Genomic DNA, 16,944 nt, shown 5'->3' on the forward strand with positions numbered 1-16,944 from the left:
ATCTAAAAATTATTTTCCTAAAGTAATTAAGCCTAATTATCTCTTTAATTTATTTAGGCAAAAAAAATTTGAATTTCAAACCTCTCTAACATTATGCAGAGAAAGACCATTATTTATTGATGTATTGTTGCCTAACTGTTCATCATCTACTATCAACATATAAAATGGGATGTCAGGATTGAATTTAGAATTAGGTCATATGTTGGTCTTGGCATTACTTGATTTGCAAGGTGAATTTTTATATCACAAATCTAACAAACTTTATGTTTGGTTGGTTTCCTTTTTTTCATTTTTCTCAGAAGAGTTTGGTTGGTTTCCTTTTACACTAGTACACAACATGATATAGTCTTTGCATTTGTGACATAAGACTTAGAATGAAATTATGAAACTCAAACAATGCCAAACATAAGCAGAGGACAGTGTCCATTAAGATTATTTAAATCCACTCAAATCTGTAAAATAAGTTCCTTCTACACAAACTAAGCAATGATTGTTAACCTTTGCAGCCTTCATGTGCACTTTGTGTAATAAGAATCCTGTATTCTATCTGTGCATATACTTGTCTGAACTTTATACTACTTGGGCTGAGATGCAAGCTGATAAGGTTCTGCATTTTCAATTACCTTCCTCAAAGCATCAGGTCCCATATACTTGAGAACCTATGATCATAATCCAAACATTAGATAAAATTGCCTGATCCTAGGAAAATCGTTATTTTTCCAGATGCTGAAAGCAAATATATAAGAATATTATGTTTTGTAACATTAAAAAGATGGTTTGGTCTTATGGGCAACAAAGATTCTTCCAGTTTGGCACTGCCAATATTGATGATGCATTACAGATTCTTCTATCATTTGCAAACATTTTAATTATTTTTTTTTAAATATTTTTTTCTCAAATGTTCAAAAGTATTCTGCCTTCTACAGTTCATATTCTGTATTTGGGATCTCAAGATATCAGCAACCTTGGTCCAGCAAAATGTACATATAGCAGTATATCTAGTCCTCGTCCTCCCTACATGTACCAAACCTTAGAACAACAACTAGTAGTCTAGTAGCAATAAAAAACAACCTGGAGTAACAATAAGGAAAAAGAGTGGAAGAATTATACCTCATTAGCATCTTTGAAAGAGCTGAACTCATCTTTCTTTGGCCAACTTACTTGCCAACATCTAGAAAATACAATACAAAAGTTGAGTGCACAAACAGATTGAAGGATTTCTCAAATACAATACAAAAGTTACAGAAAATTCCTTTAACCTGTGTGTCCCAAGGCGGAGTGCCATCTCTCTTGCCAAAGCTTTGCCTGGTGCATCGTCATCGGTTGCCAGAATAATGCGAGAAACCTAACAGGAATAAGTGTATAAAACAACAGTTTACACATGTAAAAATGTTTGATTGAAATGCAGATGGAAATTAACATACCTTATCCAAATACTGTTTGCAGTTCCACAGATACTGGAATGCCTTGTCCTATATTAACACATGAATGCATGCAGAGAAGAATTCTCAGCTACCAAATATTGATATTAAATCACAAAGAAAGGCTCTAAAATTTAACCCATACCTTTTCCACAGGTGGCAATTTAACAGAAACCTTTCCTGGTGCACCACTTGGAACACTAACACAATTGCAGAAGCCAGCTTCCTCCATTGAAAGCTTGTCTATTTCACCTTCAACCTATTAGCAGCATCAGATTCACAAAAGTAAGTTGGGGCCTGGGGGAGAGAGAAGGGAAACAACAGCACAAAGAAGGGGAAATGGAAGTCACAATGATAACTTCAGCTGCATCATTTATGTCATCAATTCCATATAATATTTTCGATGAACCCTTCTGCTGAAAATTAGAAATTGAAACCAAATTCAGATAAGAATGCATCCACATCTCACCTCATAGCCACGCATTCTATTAGGCTAGAAAGATTAAAAAAAAAAAAAACACCATGCATTCTATACATTTGCCAATACAAAAATCCTGGGCAAAGTTTAGCACATGTACCAGCTGAAATTTTTTTTCTAGGGTCCGGTACTTGCAGCCAACAAGCAGTCCATTCTGTCTATAAGTAAATGCAATGACACCCTGCAAATCTCAGTAGTTTTTAAAATAGATAAAATGTTCACCGATCATGGTTTTTATCTCAACTGGTTTCTCTTGGAGTGAAATGTCAAACTTGGCTAAGTCACAGTGAATTCAAGCAAATTAATGACAGAGAACTATGAAGTGAAAGACCTTCAGTACAGCAAACTATGAATAGTAAAGACTTCTCATAGTCACCCATTAGAAGTAAAATAGCAAGTCCGGTAACTGATAAGTTCAGGTACCTTATCACTAGAAAGTTGCATTACAGCATTTCTCCGAAGAGTTTCCTCACATACCTTTCTCTCAAAGAAGTATGCAGTTAACTGAAATAATGAGAAGAGTGAATAATTGTTTATTGAGTCAGGTTCAAAGGACACACACAATCGAATACACAATATGTTTAGGCATATAGCAGAAATTAAAACCATAGAAAAACAATGATTACAATAATACTATATCTATGTTTCCTGACCAAACTGCATAAAATCCTTATAACTCTGCATATTTATTAACCAAATTGAGACCCTTTTCTTGGGCAGATAGCAATGTCACGTCCTTGAGTATCTTACATGCTAATTCCAAATAGAACAATAGACAGCAAAGGACAAGCTTTAGAAAGACCTCTAATTACTAATATAGATAAGAACAGAACAGAACAGATCAGACAGGTCAAGCAATTGAATTATGGGTCATTCTATAAACAGAAAGTTGTATGCAAACATGAACACACATTGGTAGACATAGGTCAATGTAAGTACCTTTCCCCCAATTGGTTCTAACCCAAGGCTCTCCTCTGTCATTGGTCCAGAGGACCCTGTCACTTGTCCAGAGGACTCTGCCATTTGTCCAGAGACTGGACTTTTCTTCTTCACCCCGTTATGGCGTTATGTGTTATTGTGTTGTCAGTTGGTGGGAAGGAATTTGTAAAACTGGGATAATTTTCATTGAGTAGTAATTACATATTTATACAGGGCTTAATCCTACTATACAAGGAAAACTTAAACAAAGTGCAAGTCAAGTATAGAATTAAAACATGCAAGACTCGGAGTGCAAGAAAAGTAAATAATTGTTCTTTTGGTAAGCCAAGAAACTAGAAAAGTAAATAATTAAGTACAATGAATTAGGATTCCTAAATATCCGGTTTAAGGTGACCTACGAATTTCCTTGGGCTTTCTTGGGTTTGGGTGCCGAATTTTGAGAGTTTGGTTGAACTTTTTTTTTTTTTTTGGAAGGAACGATCGAACTTGGGTGCAGACTAGACAATTTCACGGCCCTTCCAACTTAACAACTGCGAGTAATTTGGTTAAACTTACTAACTTTTTCTTAAAAAAAAAAAAAAAAAAACAAGTTACAAAGAAAAGTTAGCCATATCACATTAACATTAGTGCAGATGGAAGAACTGATGTCCACTTTCCATTATTTTTTAGAATAAAATATTTCTTGTTTTATTTTAATTATTTGGAGAGGGACAATTTAAACATGGAATAGTTGACGGAGATATGCGAGTGTAAAAAAACGATAGTTGAGGTACTTCTAAGCAACTTTTTTTTTATTGAGGTACTTTGTTGAAATGAAGTATCTGCATGTAATTTGCTCTTAAAAAAATAAAAAAATAAAAAACTCTTCAACATTATGAAGAAAAAGATTACTAGAAATAGCTAGATGATTAAGGAGTTAGTAACAAGTGGGAAGAAACTCATGAGTAACTATTCATCAGCGGTACAACATATAAAATAGGATGTTCGGATTGAATTTAAAATTAGGTCTTATGTTGGTCTTGGCATTACTTGAGTTGCAATGTGAATTTTATACCACAAATCTAAGAAAAGTTTGATTGGTTTCCTTTTACACTAGTACATGATATAGTCCTTGTATTTGAGATACAAGACTTAGAATGAAGTTATGAAAGTCAAACAATGCCAAAGATAAGCAGAAGATCAATGTCCATTAAGATTAAGAGGAAAGGGCTCCACATAGAGTTAAGAGTTAATTTACAACAAGATCTTGGGAGGTAAATCCCTGCAGCACTAAAAACCTATTTAAATCCATTCAAATCTGTATAACAAGTTGCTTCTATACAAAATAAGCAATGATTGTAAACCTGTTATATCCTTTTCTTCAATATCAAGTTAAATCAATTTAAACCCCTGCTATGAATCACAAGTAAAATCTTGGGTAAACTTTGCAGCCTTCATGTGCATTTTCTGTAATAAGAAGCCAGTATTCTGTCTGTGCATATGCTTGTCTGAACTTTATACTACTTGGTCTGAGATGCATAGCTGATACAGTTCTGCATTTTCAATCACCTTTCTCAAAGCATCAGGTCCCATGTACTTGAGAACCTATGGCCATAATCCAAACATTAGATAAAAAGGCAGGCCAAGGATCTTTAGAAAATCATTATGTTTCCAGATTGTGAGAGCAAGTATATAAAGAATATTATATTTTGTAACAATATACAAATTCCTCTTTCTTGTAAAACAAACAAAGCCATAAAAGAAAACCACATTCAGTGAACCACAAAGAAATGTTTGTTCAAGGACCAACAGTAGAAAAGAAATCATGTGCAACAAAGATTCTTCCAGTTCGACACTTCCAATATTGATGATGGACTACAGATTCTTCTATCATTTCCAGAAATTTTATTTTACTTTTTTGACAATTTTATTTTCAAAAAATTTCAAAACTAATCAATGTCTTCTACAGTTCAAAGTCAATATAACGGTATTTTGGGATCTCAAGATATCAGCAAACTTGGTCCAGGAAAATGTACACATATTTGTATATCTAATCCTCCCTACATGTACCAAACCTTCGAACAACAACTAGTAGTTAATAGCAATAAGGAAAAGAGTGGAAGCATCATACCTCATTAGCATCTTTGAAAGAGCTGAACTCATCTTTCTTTGGCCAAATTACTTGCCAACATCTGACAGCCAATGAAAGTAAAAGGAAATAAGTAGACACACACAAAGAACCCCCCATATAGACAATTGTTTACATTAAGTTCATAGATGTCATAAATTTTAGCAATCTAATCCAGTGGTCTAACAATTGGCTTTCTCTAGCACAATTTCATGAAGCAAGAGTGAATGGTAATTGTTCTGATCTGATCACCTTTACACTTAACACATGTTTAGTTCAGTCCCATGAAAGTTTCGGGTTTCAATCAATCATTTGGAAAATGAAAATTGTAGCCACTTATCCAATGTGTGTGCATACAAAAATTGAGTGCACAAACAGATTGAAGGATTTCTCAAATACAATGCAAAAGTTACAGAAAATTTGTTTAACCAACCTGTATGTCCCAAGGCGGCGTGCTATCTCTCTGGCCAAAGCCTGCCCTGGTGCATCATTGTCAGTTGCCAGGATAATGCGAGAAACCTAACAGGTAAGCATATAAAAGTGTCCTAACTTCATTTACATATGTAGAAATGTTTAATGGAATGGGAGCCCGAAGTTATCATACCTTATCCAAATACTGTTTGCAGTTCCACAGATATTGAAATGCAGTGTCCTAACTTCGCACGAATGCATGCAGAGACAATATGTAAATAAACATATCAAGAAGAATTCTCAGCTACTAAACTGATATTAAAGCATGTTAACAAAAACCCGTATGAAAAGGCAAGGCTCTAAATTTAACCCACACCTTTTCCAAAGATGGTAATACAACAGAAACCTTTCCTGGCGCACCACCAGGAACACTGACACAATTGCAGAAACCGGCTTCCTCCACTGAAAGCTTATCTAATTCACCTTCAACCTATAGACAGCATCAGAATCACAAGAATAAGGTGGGGGCCCAGAGGAGAGAGAAGGAAAACAGCACTAATAAGGGGAAATGGAAGTCACAATGATAACTTCAGCTGCATCCTTTATGTCATCAATTCCATATAATATTTTCTCTGCACCTTTCTCCTGAAAATCAATAACAGAAATTGGAATCACATTCTGATAAGAATGCATTTCACTTCATAGCCACACATTCTATCAGGCCAAAAAAAAGGTCATGCATGGGAAAAGTTTAGCACATGTACCTGCCAAAATCTTTTTTCTATGGTCCGGTACTTGCAGCCAACAAGAAGTCCATTGCGTCTATAAGTAAATGCAATGACATCCTGCAAATCTCAGTAGTTTTTAAGATAGATCAATCTCTCCATGATGAAGAGGTTGAACTTGTAACCCAAAAAAGTGCTTGAATTGAAGAGTGTGTGTGTGTGTGTGTTCACTAATCAGGACAATTATACAATTGCAAATGTTCACTAATCAGGGTTTTTTAATCTCAACTGGTTTCTCTTGGAATGAAATGTCAAACTTGGCTATATCCTACAGAGTCACAAACGATTCATGCAAATTAATGACAGCAAACTATGAAGTGAAAGACCTCAGTACAAGTTGCTGACAACTACAATAAATACAGCTGTCCAAGAACCTTTGTGGAGAAGTTTCTTTCACTCATGCCTGTATGTGCACAAAATCTTGGTAAATAACTGAATGTAGCAAGTCCAGCAATTGATAAGTTCAGGTACCTTATCACTAGAAAGTTGCATTACAGCATTTCTCCGAAGAGTTTCCGCAGATATCATTCGCTCACAGAAGTATGCAGTTAACTGAAACAATGAAAGAGTGTTTTAATTGTTTTTTTATCTAAGAAAATAACATGTCAGAAGTAAGGCAAAAATGGAATTTGAGCAAGAGAGAGAGACAGAGAGCTTGATGTGGAAAAATACAAGGAAATGATTATAAACCTACTATTTGGGCACATGTATGTCCTCCTTCAACTCAAACATTAGTATTGGACACTCTAATTTCAATTATCTAGACATGAGGACATGGGTATCATATGCATGTCTTTGAAATAAATAAAATCATAATGTACTCCATGGTTAGGCAAATAGCAGAAAAACCATAGAAAAACAATGATTACAATAATACTAAACCTATGTCTCCTGACCAAACTGCATAAAATCCTTATAACACTGCACATTTATTAGCCAAATTGAGACCTTTTTTTCAGCGGATAGCAACATCACATCCTTGAGCATCTGACAAGCTAATTTCAAAAAGAACTATAGAAGTGTCCAACAATACATGTAACCATGATTACCATTGTCGTATGACAGAAAAGGACAAGATTTAGAAAAAACCTTTAAACACTAACATAGATAGACAGAACAGATCAGAAAGGCCAAGTAATGAAATTATGGGTCATTCCATTAACAGAAAGTTGTATGCAAACACAAATACACATTGGTAGACATAGGTCAATGTAAGAACCTTTTCCCCGAGTGGTTCTAACCCGAGGCTCTCCTCTGTCATTTGTCCAGAGGACTGGACTTTCTTCTTCACCCCATTATGTGATGCCCTGCCATCTGCAAACACCTAAAACCTAGTAATCATTACTGATGTCTCCTCAGTCCTGACTTCTAAATTCTTACAATGTTAAACATTAAAAAAAAACACAACCACACAGTTCTATTATTTTACCTTGCCAGCCCAACTACAATCAGTTCGAAAACACCTCCACATTGCGAAGTCCCTAATGGCATCCAATCACCAAAGTAATTACAACCCAATTTCTCAAACAATCCACTGGCCGGAAATACAAAGTGAGGCATACAAGAAAGCTAGCAGAAGCAGCATACCCATTTTGGACAATGTGAAGAGACAAGCTCCTCTCCATTGACTGCCCACCTTTGCACTGTTTAACCAACACATAGAAAATATTAAAATGCCCTCATACATATACAGCCAAAATATTATGATAAAGAGTACTAATAACCAAAATAAACTCCACTTAATTGAAGACTCACTTTGCACTATAGTATTTACATCATATTTATTCAAATTACAAAAAATAAAAATACTTAAGTATTGAAAACACTACCTTGGGACACACTATATTATTATAGCGTCCAGGCACACATGAAGTATCAGAGATAATCCCAAGAAGCTCCATTTTCTGCTTCAAAAGATTCACTTTCGGCACGCCAATGGTCTGCTCCTCAATATGCTCTACATTAGCTTCAAAAACAACAAAAACCCAAGTCATGGAAACAATAACAAGGGACTAGGAGGAGCTTTCTCATAGTATAGATGCGTTTGAGAACGGCAAAAGGGAACCTGGTGTATTGGGGACGTTGCTGGAATGAGAGGAAGAGTAGCACCAAACATGGGCTAAAGTAATGGTTGATAAGGGACTGCTAAGCAAGCGGCGTTTGGAGAAGAAGAGTGCTATGTGGTCCATGTGGAGAGGACGATAAAGGCGCAGAATTGATCGAGTGATGAGCATTCTTGGTTTTTGGTTTTGGGATTTTTTGGTTCCAGCTTCGCGCTTCTATCTATCCCTTTGTATATTGTATCAGATATTTATGATCAGGCCACCGTTTTATTGAAGACAAAGTTGTAGTTATTCTTGTTAATGATCAGGCCACCACTTGAATTTAGACTGACCTGACAGGCCCATTTTCCTTTTTGGTATTAACTGACGGCCCATTTTTTTGGGTATTAACTGACAGGCCCAGTTAATTGTGGCCCGCAATGGCGCAATTAACTGTTTTTGCAAAATACTCGGTACACCCCATAGTCCCAAACACATTGGTAAAACCTCAATACACAAATTGGTCCAAAAAAAAAAAACCCTCAATACACAAATGTTGAAAAGGTTGGACTATTGCCTTAAGAAAACACATGCCAACTACCAATAATTTCATGGATTTGCATTATGAATAAGACTAGTTATACCATAAACATCTTTTTTTTTTTTTGGATTAAGATAAACTTAATTTATTGATAATCATATTTATTGAAATGCATGTAGCTAGAATTCACCTATATCATCGCTCTATCTTCATGAAACACGTGGTCACTAAATATATGATACATTATACATATATAACCTTACTAATACTCTCGTCTTGTAAATTGTAATTCACATGCACAACCTCATAGCGCGCAGTTATCTAAACATATATACTCATTTTATTATTTGTAGAATTGACATAAGTTAAGCTGCCTATAGAAAAAAAGAAAAAAGAAAAAAATCTGAATTCATGCTAGCTAAGCAGTAAGCAAACAAAAATATTGAATTAAGAATGCAAAATCAATCATAAAAAAAGGTTCTTATATAATATATATTCATGACAATTGACATAACAAGGTGGTACGTACGTACTTGAAAAATGAAATGGGTACGTTATTAGTGAATTAATAGCAGCCAACCAGGAGTCATGAGTAGAGATGACTGAGTAACGGTTAGAGAGAGAATAAAACCCTAGAAATAAAAGGGTTAGTGTGAGTGTGCATGCGCTATTAATTAGGAGAGATGGTTATGATGACCTCCTTTATCTGCGCCAAAAGAAACGAAACCAAACTGCCCACCTTCCCGCATCTCTCTCTTTCTCTTCCTCTGATCGAGCTCTTATAACTGTGACCGGCCGTGTGTTTAGTTGCATAGCAGAATTAATTAAGCAGTAGTCAGCAGGAGTAGTACTTGTTGATCAGTTGGTTAACTTGTTTATATGCTAACTTGATAAGGTTTGTTAGTATAGTACTGTACGTACTTTAGGTCTTCTGCCATTCAACAACCAAAAAGGTCTGCAGACAGAATCTAAACAACCATTTCTCGATCAGGTATCTCTCTCTCTCTCTCTCTCATGCATGTCTTAAGGTTTTCTCTTGTTTTAGATAATTTCATTTCAAATTCAAGATTGTTTCTTTGTCTGATCTTTCTCTAGCTTTCATGGGTCTTTCTAGCATTGCTAGCTAGCTAGTCTTTGGCATGCTACTAACAATTAAGTAATAAAACTGTAGCTAGCTGCAAGCAGACCTTGTAATCTCTGTACTACTGAATTCATCAGGTTCTGTACAATTTCCATATATATGATGGCTGCTATGAGTAGCAGTATTTGCTCAGACTACTGGGGGTCTCTTCAGCTTCTCAACCCAGATCAATATCATGATGATCAGATGATGATTCGCTTCCAAACACAACAAGAGCTGCTGGACTATAGCTTAGCTATGAATCCAGACACTGCTTATAACTGCAATATTAATAATGATTCATTGCTCTTTCAAACCTATGACAATGATCAGTACTCCTCATCTTCAGACAACTGCAGTGCCCATGATCTCTACCCATATTTCTATTCTCCAACAGATAACATTAACTTAGTCTCCCTGCAATCACCAGAAATCTTTCCCACTCTTGATCATCATGATCAATATGATCACTACTTCTCCTCCTACCACTACCCAAAACGCCAAAAGATCACCCATGACCCCATAATCCATTGTAATAACTCAAATTTTATTGGTCACAATATTCCCGGTGGTTATTTCAATGGGCAGTTTGTTCCGGTTAGTCCTCAGGAACCTCAGATTCAGCTGCAGCAGCCAGCAGCCGTAGTAAGCCAACTGTCTCCACAGAGCCTTGCTGCACGTGAGAGGAGGAGGAGGATAACAGAGAAGACTCAAGAGCTTGGAAAGCTCATTCCTGGTGGCAACAAAATGAATACTGCTGAAATGTTGCAATCTGCTTACAAGTACGTTCAGTTCTTGCAGGCACAAGTTTCCCTTCTCAAACTCATGGCCTCAATTGACCAGGTACGTAACTGTTTCCTAGCTAGATATCAATTTTCCGTTTGATTATTATCTTTTTAATTAATGTTATTGATGAAATAATTTGATTAATGAACATTTTTTTAATTAATGTTTCAATTATTAGCAGGAAAAGAAGGAAGAGCGGTTGCATGTTGAAGAACTGCAAGTTGTTGCATCCTCAATTGTGCAAGAGAAGCTCTACTCGGAAGAGAAGTGCTTGGTTTCGAAAGAGTTTGTGGAAATTCTAGCAAATCATCATGACATTCAATCCAAACCGTTGGTCAAAGATGGTATTGTTCAGTTGCTGTCAACCAATGGCTGATAATTAAGAGTCGACGTACATATTTCTAGTCAATGATCGAAGACCCGGTGCCTAGCCTTGTTTGTTTCTTAAATATTTGTTGTTGTTGTTCTTAATTTTAATTTGTTGTATTAATTTTTAGGTGCTAATCTAACCAATTTCTTGTAAATTTCTTGTTTCCAAGAAATATATTGGCGTTATTAATTATGTGAGATTTGTCTGTCAATCTGGGAGTGATTTGTTTTTTCTGTCTGTTCTTTGACAAAAAAAAATTATTCTTAGATTGTTGAAACTGGATTGTTGAGCTAGGCCAGCATTGGATTGGGCTCCCTGCTTGATACAAACGATCACGTAATGGGCTTTTCGAACTCTCCGGCCCAGCTGGGTCACATCGATCCACAACTCATTTTCTATTTGACCCATTGACACGTGGCACTCCTTGCATGAGCAAGCTTCAATATCAGTTTGATTAATTAGTAGCGAACAGTTGTCTTGCATTTGGAAGTAAGGATGAGGTAAATCTGCATCCGGAGGTCTAGATCATACAACAAAACATACATAAGCTGATGATGTATGTTCTAAACCTCAGGATGCAGATTACCGTATCCTTGCCCAAATATATAAATACATGATAGTATATTAAGCTCAATGAGAATCTATACAAAGAAGGAAGCAAATTAAGCTGTGTTGCATTGGCAGTGAGGAGGAGGTAATCTGCATCCCAAGGGCTAGAAACACCCATTGAATATAATATATATAAGCTGATGATCTAAACCTCAGGATGCAGATTACCCAATCCTTACCCAATTTTTTATCATTCTTACTTCTTAGAAGGTTTGAACCTTGAAGCTGCAGTTGGGTCTGAGGCCAATCTGCTTGGTGGGTAGTCAGTATTTATAATATATATGGTATATTCTCTCAGTGTAGATTAATACTGGTAAAGCAGAGATATATGGAGGGGGGCTCTGTCTTGTGCCATTCCCCATCATGATGCTTGTGATGCAATCTCACTTTTGAGGACTGATGATCTTCAACATTTCTTTGACTGTTCTAAGGATCATCAGCAATTAATTAAATTGGAATATAATCTATTTCACTTGTTGCAAAAATAAAAGTTTTCCATATCATTTTCATGGTCCTAGAGTGCTGTCTTGCTGCAACTATAAGATTGGAATATAATCTGTTTCACTTCAAATCTGGAAATAACAAATAAAAGGTACTGTTCGACATCATTTTCGTGGTCCTAGGTAGAGCCAATTAATGCAGGGAATATATATGTAGGATACACACACAGTCTAAAAGTTGCATCACAGCATATCATTTCATATATGCAGAATATGTATAGAACTCCCCCACTAAACGCCTAAATCCATTCATATGATCTACATGCAAGTGTTTCAAGGAAGGCTCCTACAGCTAGTTACTTTACTTGCAGGACCTTATGGAAAAGTTTCTTTTCTTTTATTGCATCTATTCCAATGTTGGAATGAACGAGTTGCAGGTTCAGGCATACAAAATTACAGTTTACAATTACGAGGGACCAAATACCATCATATAAGAGAGTACAGATAAAAGATGCAACCCTTAATTTGTTTGGCTTATGCATGCATATATAATGCATAGTCCATCCCATTTGGATCTAGGAAGTAGGAGTCCAATTAAACACTACTTTGTGCCAATTAATGAATACATATGTGATATGGCCATTAACACAGTGAAAATATGCAGAGTATCACAGTCAAAATTTGGAAGAATTGCTTTTAACTCATCTATGGATAAGAGCCAAACAATGAAACAAACATGAAACATGCTCTGTGGCTCTGAGCTGGGGGATATTATGGTCCCTTTCAATAGCCAAGGGAATAGAGAATATGCTGGTACTGCATGCACATGCCTAAAAGCTGATTAAGACCATGAATGAAACCAGATACATCTAAATGCGGCAACCCTTTCCTATTCAGGTAATCATCTTTGAAAGAGAGCTACCAAGAGAATCCCACATCATCAGATACTCATATATACATCCCATTTAAGATAAATTCCTCAATTATAATTGGTATGCGTTATGTGTATGTGTTTTTGTAATCTCTTCTGTTTCTTTAATTTGAAGTATTTACATTTCATACTGAAACAATTTGGATTGGAAAGGATCTTTTATAAAATAGATGGCACACCTCCTACCATAATCTTCTTAGAAAAGCAGTCAATAGAAAACATCAATGTCTTTGAAAAACAATATTCCTAGTTCCTACCTTATATAATTGGTTATATATTCATGGAACAAAATCTTGTTGATTCCTAGATTCTGCGCTTTATTTTATACCATGCATGCAGCCTCCTTAATTTACACTAAATCATCACTCTATATACACTTATTGGAGAATATGTATTACTTAACTTTGAGAACCATTATAAATACTGACTACCACCATGCAGATTGGCCTCAGACCACCTACTACAAACCTTCTAATTACATTCTATTTTCATTTAATCTTAATTAATTAATATCTTCGTAGAATTTATTGATATTGGGTTAGGATCGGGTAATCTGTATCCTGAGGTTTAGATCAGCTGCTTATATATGTTGTATCTAGCCCTCGGGATGCAGATTACCTCATCCTCACAGCCAATGCAGGATTTGTTAGCTATAGGTAATCAAACTACTAAAGCTAAACTAGATATGCATGCAATTAAGCTTTGCTTAATGTCTTCTATCTGTTGCAAAATTTGGCTTTCATATATACCATTCATATTGGGTAAGGATCGGGTAATCTGCATCCTGAGGTTTAAATCGGATCATATTTGTTGTATCTAGCCCTTGGGATGCTGATTACCTCCTCCTCACTCCCAATGCAGGATTTGTTAGCCACAATTAATCAAACTTCTGAGGCTCAACTTGATAAGCATGCAAGCTTTGCTTAATTTCTTCTATCTGTTGCAAAATTTGAGCTTCATATATACTACTAGCTAGTTTTAGCTAAGTCAATATAGTTGACAAGAAAAGGGTTTCATGAAAAGGCAAAGGTGTGGTAAGTTAAACGAAATTCTTGTATAATTGGAAGGTTTTCAATTTTTCATGAATTGTTTTAATTCATGTGTCAGTAATTCATCATGTATACATATTTTCAGTTCATACAATGTTATGCTCAATCCAACATGATAACAGTAATAAAAGCATTTACTTTATTGGATCAACCAAAAAAGTACATAGGCAGGGGCGGAGACAAGATGCTATGCTTCTAGGGCCGAAACATAAATGTTTAATTCTCATAAATATCTCAGAATATAATTTCAATAGTGTCTAAAAGTTGTAGACACTATGTCTAAATGTCTCACAACCTATCTGTACATAGGTTTTGGAGCTCTTGCTCTGCAGTGAACAAGACATATGGGTTAGGTTCAAATTTCTCTGTTTCTTATATAACTAGCTAGTATATATTCTAGTTTTTATTATCTTGCAATTTTCTTGAGGTGGTGTTTGGATATGTAACTCAATGCATTCTTTTATATTGAATAGAGGTAATTTTTGCAAAAATATTAATAATAATAATTAAAAAAAAAACCAATTAAACTATTATTTCAAGGTTGTAGTGTGTAGTGTAACCACCAAAATTAGCCTTCAACGTGCAAAAGTGGACTCCCCACTTCTTCTTCCCCCCAATAACCTGCAGTCTGTATGCACATGTCAACCGTTTGAACTCTGTTTAGAATTTAAATATCTCAAAGACAGCCAAATGCAAACACAAACAAACTTCTCCATGGCTTCCATTTCTGCAACTTTCATCCTCTTCTTCATCACAATGTCGGCCTCAGTTTCTTCTACTCTCTGTGCATCAGTTATAGAAGACCTCAGAAGTTTACAACCGCCTCATGATTTCAACTCCACAATCATGAAAAACTGTCTTCACAACCCATCCCTCAGATACTGCAGTGCTTCCTCTCCTGACCTTGATGAAATTTTCAAATCCACCATTGTTGCAAGCCATCTTTGCAACGAGTCCAAGAACCCAAACTGTGTTGAATCATTCCCCAAGATAGACCTTCGGAGCCGCCCAAAGATTGTGCCACTCTACTTGTCATTCAATTTCTTTTGGAAGTACTGCCCTTTAAGCATCTTAACCATTGATCTGTCCAATAATTCCTTGAAGAGCAGTTTTCCCATTGATGTCCTTCAATGCACCCAAATCCAAGCTCTTGATATGAGACATAATGACCTCTATGGTGACGTCCCAATAGAGAGCTTCAATCCCCTTACAAACCTCACAGTTCTGAATTTATCATATAATCACTTCTCAGAGAGTAAAATCACCGATACCCAGTTCTTTAAGCGGTTTAACTCTTCAAGTTTTCTTCATTCGGGTCTCCTCCCAGATCACAAAAAGTTCAGGATCAAGGCTGTGATTTTGTTGGTTGGTTTTCCAATCTTTGTGATTCTGATGGTGTGTTGCTTGGGGTGGCTTTGTTTTCGTAGGCCTGATTTCCTCCCAAGAATGCTTCGAAGAAAGCACCAGTTCACGCCAGCGATGCTTAAGGCAGCAACCAACGCATTTTCGAGTAAGAATTTGATGGGGAAGAGTGAAGAGGTTGATATTTACAAAGGAACTCTGAGAGATGGTACTGATGTCAGGATTGAGATTTACAGGGGAGAAAGCCACAGGAAAGCCATAGAAGAAGGCAAGGTTCTTGTTCAATTATGCCACAAGAACTTGATTAACATTTTGGGTTGGTGTAATAACCGAAGGTTGAGGGCCATTGTTACTGAATGGATGGAAGGAGATCATAGCGTTGAGATGTGGCTCCTGGGGTCAAATAGTACACCATGGAACCACAGGTTGAGGATATTGATGGGGGTTGTGAAAGGCATGTGTTATCTAAAGGAGCAGTGGCCTGAAGTTGGGTATGATCTAAGGACAAGCAGTATCTTCTTGTCTAATCACAATCTGGAGCCGAGAATTTCAAGGTTTAAGGTTGGAGATCAAAGCAGTAGCAGCAGAAGTAAGTCAATCTATGAGCTGCACATCAATTCTCTTCGTTTGCTTTTACTTCTCTGTGGTTAACTTCTAATCTGAACATTTAAACTTCGGCATTTCAGAGATGTACAAGTTTGGAGTATTACTACTAGAGATGATGGTAAACAGGAGGCCGCAAGAGGAGTTCGAGAGAGGTGAAGCTGGTTTTATTGAGTATATTAGAATGCATTATCCTGGAAATTTGCACAAGGTGATAGACCAGAAGATGGAATTGACTCAAAATACTTTTGATCAAGCTAAACAAGCAATAGGGCTAGGGCTAATGTGCACAGATCTATCGACCAACCAACAACCAAGCTTGGGTCAGGTCTTCGATATTGTGAGTAGAGCCTACCAGTCTTGCAGGGTTATAGCATCTCATAATCATACAAGATTACATGCAGGGAGAGGTAAGGGACACAGGCGCTTGCAATCTGGATGAACCTTTCAATTTATGGAACTTTGTAAATCCGATCCCCTGAAAGAGACATGTCCCTCATGCTATTAAATGTTCAATTTAGGGGTTTTTTTTATTAGTACTTAGAAAACGTTTCCTAATGCTATTATCAATACCTAATGTAAAACCAACTTGTATGAGAGTCATGATAAAAGTGGACAGCCAAGGGCATCACAACCTGCTTATTAAACAAATAATATTTTTAGAGTTTCAAAAAATTTTACCAACCTGGTGAGGGCAACCTATAAAAAAGAGGCACTATATCAAATTAATACTTATTATATGCTGAAAGATAAGTAGAAAAGGTTATTGTGACAACCGGCCAACTGACCCTCCTATGATCTAACTCGTATAAATTAATTGTAATTATAAATTTTAACATTGGATATTTCGAGCATATGCGAAATATGTAGTTGTTAGAATAGTCTAGTTGGAAGAGCCATATAATTACTCCTTACATATACATTATTTAAATGATAAAGAAAAAAGGGAT

At 36.1% G+C, this 16,944-nt stretch overlaps 4 protein-coding genes across 7 annotated transcripts; 2 read left to right on the top strand and 2 right to left on the bottom strand.

Moving 5' to 3' along the window:
- Window positions 1-540: 540 nt before the first annotated feature.
- LOC147297297 (primase homolog protein-like) lies at window positions 541-2,922 on the bottom strand. Its single transcript, XM_086231566.1, has 9 exons — window positions 2,839-2,922; window positions 2,323-2,403; window positions 2,000-2,080; window positions 1,772-1,837; window positions 1,567-1,680; window positions 1,425-1,472; window positions 1,260-1,345; window positions 1,111-1,171; window positions 541-659 (listed from the first exon to the last, which is right to left on the bottom strand). Exons 1-9 carry the CDS (start codon window positions 2,920-2,922, stop codon window positions 576-578), a joined length of 705 nt encoding a protein of 234 aa, XP_086087692.1. The 3' UTR covers window positions 541-575.
- A 1,106-nt stretch (window positions 2,923-4,028) lies between these two features.
- LOC147297298 (primase homolog protein-like) lies at window positions 4,029-8,416 on the bottom strand. Of its 4 annotated transcripts, none has more exons than XM_086249752.1 (14): window positions 8,207-8,416; window positions 7,971-8,107; window positions 7,729-7,784; window positions 7,571-7,622; window positions 7,361-7,465; window positions 6,613-6,693; window positions 6,371-6,409; window positions 6,121-6,201; window positions 5,936-6,001; window positions 5,733-5,846; window positions 5,550-5,597; window positions 5,379-5,419; window positions 4,949-5,009; window positions 4,029-4,422 (listed from the first exon to the last, which is right to left on the bottom strand). In XM_086249752.1, exons 1-14 carry the CDS (start codon window positions 8,373-8,375, stop codon window positions 4,333-4,335), a joined length of 1,140 nt encoding a protein of 379 aa, XP_086105878.1. In that variant the 5' UTR covers window positions 8,376-8,416; the 3' UTR covers window positions 4,029-4,332. The 4 variants fall into 4 exon arrangements, 3 of the variants coding, with proteins under 3 accessions (XP_086105878.1, XP_086105871.1, XP_086105885.1); XM_086249745.1 differs by having other exon boundaries at window positions 5,379-5,464; XM_086249759.1 differs by lacking the exon at window positions 4,029-4,422 and having other exon boundaries at window positions 4,947-5,009; window positions 5,550-5,601.
- Window positions 8,417-9,967: 1,551 nt separating this feature from the next.
- Window positions 9,968-11,006, top strand: LOC147297299 (basic helix-loop-helix (bHLH) DNA-binding superfamily protein). The gene is made up of 2 exons (XM_086231671.1): window positions 9,968-10,687; window positions 10,809-11,006. Exons 1-2 carry the CDS (start codon window positions 9,968-9,970, stop codon window positions 11,004-11,006), a joined length of 918 nt encoding a protein of 305 aa, XP_086087797.1.
- A 3,595-nt stretch (window positions 11,007-14,601) lies between these two features.
- On the top strand, window positions 14,602-16,666 carry LOC147297300 (Leucine-rich repeat protein kinase family protein). The gene is made up of 2 exons (XM_086229726.1): window positions 14,602-15,980; window positions 16,078-16,666. Exons 1-2 carry the CDS (start codon window positions 14,720-14,722, stop codon window positions 16,434-16,436), a joined length of 1,620 nt encoding a protein of 539 aa, XP_086085852.1. The 5' UTR covers window positions 14,602-14,719; the 3' UTR covers window positions 16,437-16,666.
- The last annotated feature ends 278 nt before the right edge of the window (window positions 16,667-16,944 follow it).

The sequence above is a fragment of the Dryas octopetala genome, chromosome 1, assembly GCF_963921425.1.
Source record: "Dryas octopetala chromosome 1, drDryOcto1.1, whole genome shotgun sequence".
NCBI lineage: Eukaryota > Viridiplantae > Streptophyta > Magnoliopsida > Rosales > Rosaceae > Dryas > Dryas octopetala.

Bases quoted from the DNA above. Each gene is read 5' to 3' on its own strand.
- LOC147297300 (XM_086229726.1), top strand. From the start codon at position 14,720: ATGCAAACACAAACAAACTTCTCCATGGCTTCCATTTCTGCAACTTTC. The intron at 15,981-16,077 runs GTAAGTCAATCT...TCGGCATTTCAG, and splicing joins TCAAAGCAGTAGCAGCAGAA to AGATGTACAAGTTTGGAGTA.
- LOC147297297 (XM_086231566.1), bottom strand. From the start codon at position 2,922: ATGGCAGAGTCCTCTGGACAAGTGACAGGGTCCTCTGGACCAATGACA. The intron at 1,838-1,999 runs GTACATGTGCTA...TCTAATTTTCAG, and splicing joins TAGAAAAAAAATTTCAGCTG to CAGAAGGGTTCATCGAAAAT. The intron at 660-1,110 runs GTATAATTCTTC...TTATGATCATAG, and splicing joins CTTTCAAAGATGCTAATGAG to GTTCTCAAGTATATGGGACC.
- LOC147297299 (XM_086231671.1), top strand. From the start codon at position 9,968: ATGGCTGCTATGAGTAGCAGTATTTGCTCAGACTACTGGGGGTCTCTT. The intron at 10,688-10,808 runs GTACGTAACTGT...TTCAATTATTAG, and splicing joins TCATGGCCTCAATTGACCAG to CAGGAAAAGAAGGAAGAGCG.
- LOC147297298 (XM_086249745.1), bottom strand. From the start codon at position 8,375: ATGCTCATCACTCGATCAATTCTGCGCCTTTATCGTCCTCTCCACATG. The intron at 6,694-7,360 runs GTTCTTACATTG...TCATTGTTTCAG, and splicing joins TAGAACCACTCGGGGAAAAG to TTAACTGCATACTTCTGTGA. The intron at 4,423-4,948 runs GTATGATGCTTC...TTATGGCCATAG, and splicing joins CTTTCAAAGATGCTAATGAG to GTTCTCAAGTACATGGGACC.